Source organism: Pangasianodon hypophthalmus, chromosome 13 (assembly GCF_027358585.1).
Source record: "Pangasianodon hypophthalmus isolate fPanHyp1 chromosome 13, fPanHyp1.pri, whole genome shotgun sequence".
NCBI classification, from domain to species: Eukaryota; Metazoa; Chordata; class Actinopteri; order Siluriformes; family Pangasiidae; genus Pangasianodon; species Pangasianodon hypophthalmus.
In genome coordinates this window covers 19,910,566-19,920,752 of record NC_069722.1, presented here as the reverse complement: position 1 = coordinate 19,920,752, position 10,187 = coordinate 19,910,566, and the positions used below count along the sequence as shown (strand labels likewise).

Here is a 10,187-nt window from a genome sequence, read left to right as displayed (position 1 = left end):
AGTTTGTACATATCTATTTACACATAGGCCACATCTCAATGAACTTAATAATGTAAAAAGGCAATGCTAAGTGAAAAGTTTAGCTAGGTATAGCTAGCTAGTTACATTACAAGCTACATGGATAAAGTAGCTAACTACACCAGAGCTGCATCCTGATTGATGTCACTAATCAAAAGAAGCTTTGCTGATAGATTTGTCTGTTTGGAGCCAGTAACCTCTTCAATGGATGTCATATACCATAAATGACATGAATTTTCACTTTCATTACATGACCATTAGTATTAGATGCACTGTCATTTTCTAAGGGTGGTGTTGTGTGCACTACTGCTGTTCAGCCACCAGGGGGCGTCAAGGCCTTTTCCTTTTACATCTGTTCACGTGTGTGTGTGTGTGTGTGTGTGTGTGTGTGTGTGTGTGTGTGTGTGTGTGTGTGTGTGTGTGTGGTGGGGGGGTGGGGGGGGGATAATTGTTGCAGATTTGTTGCCCAAGTAGAACCCCTTCAAGATTGGAACCTTCAATATCCAAAAAAAAATCCAAACCTGATCATAACTGTTGGAGAAAATATTATGCAATGCTCATGCTATTCAATGCTCATTTGTTTGCAATGCTTTTGGGAGACATGAGAACATTCTGTAGCTGTATGACATGAGATGTACCAAGCCTCCTGCACGATTTGCTCCAGCACGAGCTCAGACTATGATGTTTAGGCTTTAACAGCCCATAGTTTTTTATATTAATGCTGAAAAACAGAGCATGTCTTACAGTCCTTATACTATGTACAGCACATGTAGATCAGCACACACGCACTTGTTTTCATTTAGATGACTATTTAAGGACTATTGTGATCTATTTCAATGAACAATAAAAATTGGGCTAAAATGGCTCCATGTCTGCCTGTAGAAACCTCAGAAGTTGTCTTTGGCAGTTTTATAAATTGCTCTAAAGCAGCTCTATAAGTGCAAATCAAACTATTAAACATTATTAATCTATATAGTATAATATCTTTTCTCTATACAAATGCACATGAAGAGGTAAACCAACCTTTATGAACCATTACATTTCTGAGGAATCTTAAAATGTGACTGGCCCCTCTGGTATTTTAAGAGCACTTAAACAAGAAGTGTTTATGCAAGTTCAAGCAAGCCAGGTTTAAATACACAAATCAGTTCATTCTGAGAATTTCTGGGAGGCTCACGTGCAATCAGCAGACTATATTACCTAGAGTGCAGAGAGATACAGAGGCATGACATCTTCTGAGGTGGATGAATTGTGGATGATTCGTCACTGAGTGATTCTGCAGTAAGACACAAGCTGTCTTTTGGCCTGATTAACCCACACTCACATCAGTCACACACGTGTACACTGGAAATTCAACACTCAGTTACAGTATTGTATGCAGTGATGACAATATCTAATATCTAATATCTAATCTTGCCAAACTTCACTGGCAAAGCTCCCAGTCCCAAAGAGTTAAAGCAAGCACAGAGAGGCCACACTAAGGAATACAATTCTGAAGTCAAGAAAAAAAGGAACAGAATAAATGCTTTGATAAAGTCAGAATGAAGGAATTATTGTTCATTCATGTCCACGACTAATTTTTATGAATGCTACAGTCCAGGATGCATGTTTTTTTTTTTTTTAATGAGTGATTCTGCAGCATGCTCTGAAAGAAACAGAGAGAGAGAGAGAGAGAGAGAGAGAGAGAGAGAGAGAGCAGGTGAAAAAAATCTTGCAAAACAGTATTAATGCAAAAAGAAAAATCCATTTAAAATTCAATACAAATTAACATTTTAAACTCAGAGCTGCATTGTCCCTAAAATAATGCTTTTGTTTCTAAGGACTTTATTTCATTCTTTTCAAAGTAGTCTGGTTTAATGATGAATGCATAAGCATTCCTTTAAAATACAAACTTGAGAGGCAATGATTATACAACTGTTAGATCTTCCAGATTCCTGGGTTGCACTTTTTTTTTTTTAAAAAAATTCTTATTATAAATCTGCTTTAATTCGTATATTAAAATTTGCATGAGCCTATCACACATGCACAGCTTGGCAAATCCCGTGTTCATGCCTGAACAAGACCACCCTGTTAATGCCTCCCTCATCTCCCATGAACAAATCCTACAATCTCCTCTATTAGGTGTGAAAACATGAACAGGAGTTTTTGTCATAAAGCGCGCGACACCACACTGAACAGAGCATGCACAGCTGGAGTGCGACTCAAGCGTTGTGCAGAACCCAGGCTGAGGGAGTGTGTCCTGTGTGTAGTGTGTGCACACAAATAAGCTCTAAAATATAACATAACCAATGCAAGAACACATATTTGTGCAAATTAAATGTTTGTGCGTATTAAATTAAATTTGTGCAAATTAAAACACAGACATAGGGTAAGTATGGATGCATTATCTATAATGCAGCTTTAAATGGTAGCTAGATTAAATATTCACCTCCCTCGCTGCAGGGTATAAACTCTAGCTGACTGGAGAAGCTAAAGCTGTTTTATTCCTCATCTGGCAACTCTGAGTAACATTAATGCTTGATCTACAAAGCTTACCGCAAAAGAACTGCACAAATGAATCATGCAAAAAAATAAAAATAAAAAAAAAAACAATTGCATACATGGTTCTTAGACAATTCTCATGTTCTGTTTCACACATTTTCCACATGTACTACAAGTGTGTTTATTTCCTCCTGTGATTTTACACCATTCTTTTATTTTCACGCGCATCATTTATTTTCATGTTTTATTTCTTCACATGTGCATTTTTTTCCACACACACTGCCTTTTTTTAATTTCACTTCTGATTTTTTTTAAACGTAGATGATTCATTTATTTTGCATGCGTGGTATCATTTTTTTCAGATTCTTTTATTATCTCACGTGATCCCATATTATTCACATGTTTACCTGAATTCACGTGCAGTTTTCCCAGGCTGAAATGCACCTCTGCATGTGATCCCATATTATTTCCATAATCACACGTGGAAATACTCTCAGTATATGATATGCAATGTCTGCGATTTTTTTTTATTTGTGATAGCAAAAATGAAAAAAAGAATTTGTTTAAAAAAAATTCTTAAGAGCTCTCAGTAGCTCTTTAGTAGTAATATTTTCAGATTTGTCACGCGACAAGACACACTCCAGCTCTTTACACTTATATCCACTGACTAACTAATGTTGGGCCTTAAAAAAAAAATCTCTCCTTTTTTTTTAAATTATTGTTTTGATTTTTATGCATAATATTTTTGACTTTTTGAGCAACCAGCAGTGTAGATAGCAATGCTGATTGAGTGATTTCTTAATAATAATAATAATAATAATAATAGATAGATAGATAGATAGATAGATAGATAGATAGATAGATAGATAGATAGATAGATAGAACCCATCCAAAGAAGAACCAGTGATATGCATTTAAACATTTAACCGATTCATCCATCAATTCATTTGCAGATCAATTTTTTTATTTATTTATTTGTTATTTATTTGTTATTTATTTATCAAATGAAATGATTATTATGTACTATAACTCCTTCTGAGTGGTTTATAACAACAAGCATGCCAGATGAGACTTGTGAAACATCTGGAATTTCAAATGCACGGCTGCTCAACACTCAGTTTCTTCTCTGTCAGTTTGGAAAGGTGCTTATTGTGTGTCCAGATGTTTATATCTTCTTTATTAAAATTACCTGATGTTATTTTACGGATTACTTCAATCTCACTGTCCTTTATATAGAAAGGTAAGTGCATATAGCGTAGACCTACATTTAAAGCTTTATTCAGTTTATGTACCTAAATTAATTTTATTTCCCAGCATATGAAAAATATTGAATGCACATAAAGATGTAGCATTAAAGGTAGGCCTAACACCTCAGTGACAAGGAAAAGTTTAGTACGAATTTTTTTTCTGACTGCAACTGAGTAGCAACTAAATTGTGCAAAAATAAATGGCACACTTTTAATGACGTGTTTAAGGCTAGAAGTCGGACACCTCCATGATGCTATTAGATCAGATTCGATCAGAAAAAGACAAATCTCATGAGTGTTCATATTCTGCATGGTGGAGCTGATTTGCTGTATTATGCAAGATCTATTACATCAGTTTCCACACAGCTATAGCATTCACCCTAGTGCACTTTATACAGTCCTTATTAAAGGCGTCAGTAATGTAAAGGAGGAATCTTTAAGGTCCAATTATGTTCCATATTTTCTAGATCCTCTAAAGCAGGGTTTTTTTCTCCCATGCCCCCCTTCATTACAGATTTTTTTAAAAGAAAATAATCCATATTAAAATATTTGGCTCATTATTTAAATGTATAAAATTACTAGTATGGAGTATTGGAGTATTTACTGGAAATTTCCAAACTTATTTACAGGCCAGTTGTGTTTCAGATATTGAGGTTTGGATTAAACCCTTTTTCAAGTGACCAGTCAAACAGGCTCATAATAAATAAATAATATATAGCCTATAATATAATAGCTTTAATAACTGTGGCCTGTGACTTCCACCACTGTAACTAAATTAAAAAAATCATTGACCCTTTGGTTTATATATATATATATATATATATATATATATATATATATATATATATATATATATATATACGAAGAAGAGCAAATCCTTTAAAAAATAAAAATAAATAAATGCTGTAATAAACAATTTATTGTTAATTTATTCAACAAATATAATCATATTATAAAAACTTTTTTCCCCTAATATACAATATTTTACAGTTCACCATATCCCTTCCGAAGGGTAGCATTGTTGAAAGCACGTGCTCAAACCGCTCTGGATCTTCCTAGCGCATTGCAATGAATGCATACAAATAGTGTGTGTGTGTGTGTGTGTGTGTGTGTGTGTGTTTAGGTGCTTCATGGCCACACGCTCAGTGATTTATGTGAATAAAAATGGCACCTCGGTGGCGCATGAGCATGAGTGGAAGTGTTTCTGCTCGTGCCTCTAAATCCCTGGGTGAAAAGGAGAGTTCCTCGCGCGCCTCATGCTAGGTGATACATGCTGTATCCCATGTGCGCGGCTGCGTACAGTCCGACGGGTGAAACGGGCACGGAAGGTCTCTGAAACGCGTGCGCGCCGCCGCCTCCTCCGTACGATGCCGGCACGTGCGCTCCAAGCGGAAAGGAAATCCCGAAAGTGCCCGGGGGCAGCATGGGCTTGGCGGCCATCTTCAGCTTCTCGAGCTCAGCCTCCTGCAGCCTCTTGGCCTTCGCGCGCCGGTTCTGGAACCAGATCTTTACCTGCGTCTCCGTCAGGCTGAGCGAGCTGGAGAACTCCGCGCGCTCCGCGATCGACAGGTACTGCTTCTGCCGGAACTTCCGCTCCAGCGCCAGCAGCTGTGACGTGGTGAACGGGGTGCGAGGCTTCCGGTTGGTCTTGTGTTTCCTCAGGGGACATGCAGGAGGACTGAGGCGCCCTAAAGATGATACAGATGAAGGGATGAAGGGACAAACCCGAAATTATAACTACGCATGGTAATGACAACATCCGGGGTTTTAATCAGTTCTACAGATCTGATTTACTGTCACAGTGCACAGCTGGATCTCCCAGCCAAAACAAACACACACTGTAAGAGCTCATAACACTGCAGGCAATAACCCAGTAACAGTCACTGTAAGTGTTTCTGAGCACTGCTGCACTGTGTACAGCTTAATCAACACTGCTAGTGCTCATGTTATAGTTACTAAACACCTTACTATTATTACTACTATTATTACTAGTATTATTATTATTATTATTAGTATGTTCTCTGGTTGCGACAAAACTATTTTAACTCTTTTTCTTTTAACTTGCTTTACTGTCTTGGTCACCTCCTCTTCTGACTTACTTGGAGGAGGAGGAGGAGGAGGAGGAAGAGGAGGAGGGGAGAAACGGGAATTCTCTGTCCACGAGCTCCGGTCCGCGCGCTCAGGGCTCTCCGCCTGCAGTGACGCGTCTCCGTCGCGCGCAACCGAGCAGGAGAAGGAGAAGGAGGATCCGTCCTCGCAGCAGCAGCGCGCGCGCGCCCCGGCGCTTTTGTCAGCCCGGCTCGGTGTCCGCTCCGCCATCAGCGCCTCCACGCTAAACGGCAGCACGGCGGCTCCGGGCTTCACGCGCTGCATGTCGTCATGCGAAGAAGTGACGTCCTCGCGTTTCATGCTCGAGCCGGTCGGGGCTCCATAAAGTTGCAGTCGCTCTGTACGAACGCGAGCCTAGCGCGAGCGCATCGCCCAGGTTTCATTTCAGCCACGCGCGCCCGGACGGCTAAAGTTAAAAACCAAAACCGTCCAATCAGAGCGCGCGTGGGCGTGGCTTCAGCCGTTCCCCTCCATCAGTCTCGCGTGCAGAATAGCTTGTTAAGCCGTGGGAGGAGTTTAAGACTTTCAGAAAGTTGTAGCGCGAGGGTAGGCGTGGTTTAGAGGCAGTAGGCGTGGTTTACATCTTCCCAGGAATCTTCTCCAGACTGACATTTCGAGCGGGAGTGTTATTTACTCTCCCGAGCAAAGTAAATTAGTGCGTCGCATTTTTGGATCAGCAATAAAGCTCGTGCCCTTTGACAGTAATAGCTTCCCCCCCAAAAAAGGACTTTTGCTTCTTACTCAAGGATACACCTTTTGTACATTCAGTACTACTACACGGTAATGCAAATGTAGCCTTTACTTAAAAACGATTTAATGTACATAACTGCACCTTAAGGACAAGTCCTGCGCCTTTAATTAGCTTTTAAAATAATATTTTAAAGTTACACTACATGCAAGATTCCAAATAAAAGATGCCCCCTTGAGCATACACCCCCAGTGACAAGAAAGATACGGTTTAGTACCTTTGTTTCTGAGAGTCTGAGAGCGTGCAGTACAATAACAATAACTACACAATAACAATACAATACAATACTTGATGCTTTGTTGCAGAGATCACTTCTTTTTTTTTAACCAACTGCTTGCACAATTGGAAATCTGGAAATTTTCTGCACAGTTTTGCATCCTTCATTCTCTGTCCCCTATAATGAAATTTCAGAATGGAATTTATAAGTAATATAATGCAAGGAGGCTGAGATAGAGAGTTTAGGTAGAGGTAAAGGATGAGGATAAGTAGGAGGAAGCCTAGGCCAAGGATTTAAAAAGTTTCAAATGAAATTCAGGCTACACCTAACCACATCATCAACCAGGATTAGTGCATAAGTGAAGATAAATTCATTCATTCATTCATTCATTCATTCACTCACTGATTTGGGTCCATTGAAAGTGTAGTTTAGGTTTTCACTAGTAGGTGGATGTCTACAACCATGATACCAGAACATACCATAAAAAAGTAAGACCTTTAAGTTGGTTCTATCTATTTTTTTTTTTTTCGAGTTAAAGTTATAAATATGCCACTAAGTATATCAGTTGTACATCAAAACATTGCTTATAAGTATTAAAAAATTTCTACAAAGCATATGAATATACACAAAAGTTGTATCTGCTTTGACCTTATTGAGGGTTAAAAAAAATCAGAAACCTTTTAGGCTTAATATCCTAAAATTATAGAATTGTCAGATAGAATAATTGTGGAAAAACAAATATTCTAGAAATTTATATGGCAGATATTTTTGGCATTCTGATCTGATTATTTCATTTGGAGGACAGTGCTCATGGTTTGGAAGCAGTAAAATAGCAGATCACAGCATTTGTGTGTGTGTGTGTGTGTGTGTGTGTGTAGAAACCACGGTAATCATGCAGGGCCGGCGGGTTTCCCCTCTAACTGACCAATTAAAGTAAAAAATGATGTGAGGGAGAGACAGACAAGCAGGCAGACAGACAGGCGGGGCGGCAACTGGCCGGAAGACACACATTTAGGATCCAATTGAACTGAAAATCACACGGGAGGGAGCATTTAAATTTCCCTTTGCATGCACATTTTTGCATTTTAAGTTTTAAAAAAAGTTTTACATGGCAACCTTTTTAAAATTATAATTATTTTAGGAACAATTAATGTTTCAAGAAACTTTGCGACAAGGTTCCTGGACACTCTTTGATAGTTCTGCCACATAGTTACTGTAATTAATATTTACAGTTCTTATGGAAATGTTTACATAGGCCAAGAGTGCAAACCTGACTACACTCTTAGACAAAAAAAAAACCCTCCTAGTCAAGTCCAAAATGGCAAAATATTAAGCTTTTAATGATCTTAACAACAAATCAGTGGACAGGAAATTAGCAAGAATGTCCTGGCAAATAGGTAAAGGAGCTTTTCAGTTTGATTTCTTTAAATGTTTAAGCCTTGTGGCCCTTGATGGGCTGCATCATATGTGGCATATAACCAAAAAATGACTAATCTTTTAAGAAAAAAAAAACATCCCAGAAGATATTTTTTGGAAACACATAGACATGTGTTAGTTTGAATTTTACATCAAACATTTTAATCATTAGCATGATTTTACCTTTTTTGTACAAGAAGTCTATATAAGTGAATTCCCCTGTTTCTAGCTTTTCCCCAAACAGTTCACTGCAGCAAAAGCAAACGAGTAAATGGTGGCACAGGAGCTCTCAGGAGCGCATCTGTTTAATTCCTGCTCATTTTCTGACCAATGATTTGTTGTTTTGACCATTAAAAGCTTAATATTTATATATTAATATATATTAATATTACTTTGAAAAACCACCCCTGCAAATTTTACATTTGTTCCAAACCCATACGTTAAATAAATATAAAAGATTCAAAATCCTAACAAAAGAACTTTATATAATGGCTTAAATTATTATTAAAGCATAATAATCATTTCAGTTCAGTTCACATAAGAATAAACATAAGATAACAAATTGCCCAAGAACTTGCTATTGGACAATCAAGTTACACAGTAAAAAACTGCTCCAATAAAAGATTACAAAAACAGGTAGAATATGATCTTATGGATTTGAATATACATATACTGCTAAATCTTTTTAAATTGAATCTCAAGGTGAAAGATCTTGTTTAAAACAACTTATAATTATTATCATAATTGTTGAACTGTAACTAGATTACTGTGCTTGAGTTTTGCTTGCTGTAATGCTTAGTTTTACAGTAAAGATAAGAGTACTGAGTGTTTTACTATGCTGACCATGCCAGTGTTACTCTAGCTATATGGTAAGGTACGGTAAGATACAGTATAAATAAATATTACAGGACGTATATTAATATAGTAAATATTTTCCCATATTTCTCATATCATACAGAGCACAGTATTTTATTGTAACAATGATAGACCTTCTTTCCAGTATCTGTGTACTGTGAGCAAAAAATGAACAAAAACACTGAATCTTCCCCAGAAACTGAAATATTCAAAATAGAGCATGTACTTACTATATGAACATCAACAACCATCCGTGTTATTTTATGCCACACTGAGACGGGAGTGTGAGTGCATACAAATTCACAGTGCCATGATGTATTTCGTGTATCAATGTAATTTGTCATTTGCAAGTGAAAAAAAAAAATCCCCAAACTATAATTGGCCACAAAAATATATACCAAGTATTGATATAAATGTATGAATGAATGAAAATGAGTTTATATAACATACACATAGTGACACTAATATTTAAGATATAACAGAATATGACAGAATATAAGATAAATAGAATTGGTCCATTTGTAAAAAAATATGAATGTCTGTTCATGATCCTTCCTTTCATTTTTGTTCAGTGAGATTAAAAAAACAAAACAAAAAAAAACAGTTTCCTCCAACCCTCTGCATCATCAGTCACTTCAATCACTGATTTGCAAATGTATATATTTGATTTGCAAATGTATATATTTTATATCTTAGTATTCCAAAAATATGGCATGAGAGTTTATACTAAAATTAGTGTTTAGAGGTGAAGAAGAGTTTTGTGTGTGTGAGTGTCATTGTTACTGAGAGCTATTACAGTAGTGAAGACATGTAGCGCTCAAAAACAGGAAGTAGAGGCCCATTGGGGCAGGAATCATGCTGCCTCATGTTCGTGCAATGAAAATTTACAATGGAGTAGGAGCAGCGGTCTGGACAGTTAATGACAGGGTTGCCAGGTTTGCGTTTTTGCACCAAATTGGGCTAGATTAAAAATCCTCAGTAGCTTCATAGATCTAGTTTTAAAATAATGAATAATTGGAATTAAATCTAATGAATTCACACAAATAGAGGCAAAGTGTATGTGCAGCCAGGGTGTCTATGATGTACAGAACCATTA

At 37.3% G+C, this 10,187-nt stretch overlaps 1 protein-coding gene across 1 annotated transcript; it reads right to left on the bottom strand.

The window, feature by feature from the left end:
- Positions 1-4,653: 4,653 nt before the first annotated feature.
- On the bottom strand, positions 4,654-6,943 carry msx1a (muscle segment homeobox 1a). Its single transcript, XM_026916943.3, has 2 exons — positions 5,846-6,943; positions 4,654-5,434 (listed from the first exon to the last, which is right to left on the bottom strand). Exons 1-2 carry the CDS (start codon positions 6,153-6,155, stop codon positions 5,001-5,003), a joined length of 744 nt encoding a protein of 247 aa, XP_026772744.2. The 5' UTR covers positions 6,156-6,943; the 3' UTR covers positions 4,654-5,000.
- Between the last annotated feature and the right edge of the window lie 3,244 nt (positions 6,944-10,187).

What these genes read in the sequence shown, in the direction of transcription:
- msx1a (XM_026916943.3), bottom strand. Translation starts at nt 6,155, where the DNA reads ATGAAACGCGAGGACGTCACTTCTTCGCATGACGACATGCAGCGCGTG. An exon ending in TCCTCCTCCTCCTCCTCCAA is followed by an intron (nt 5,435 to 5,845) that starts GTAAGTCAGAAG and finishes TATCATCTTTAG; the next exon opens with GGCGCCTCAGTCCTCCTGCA.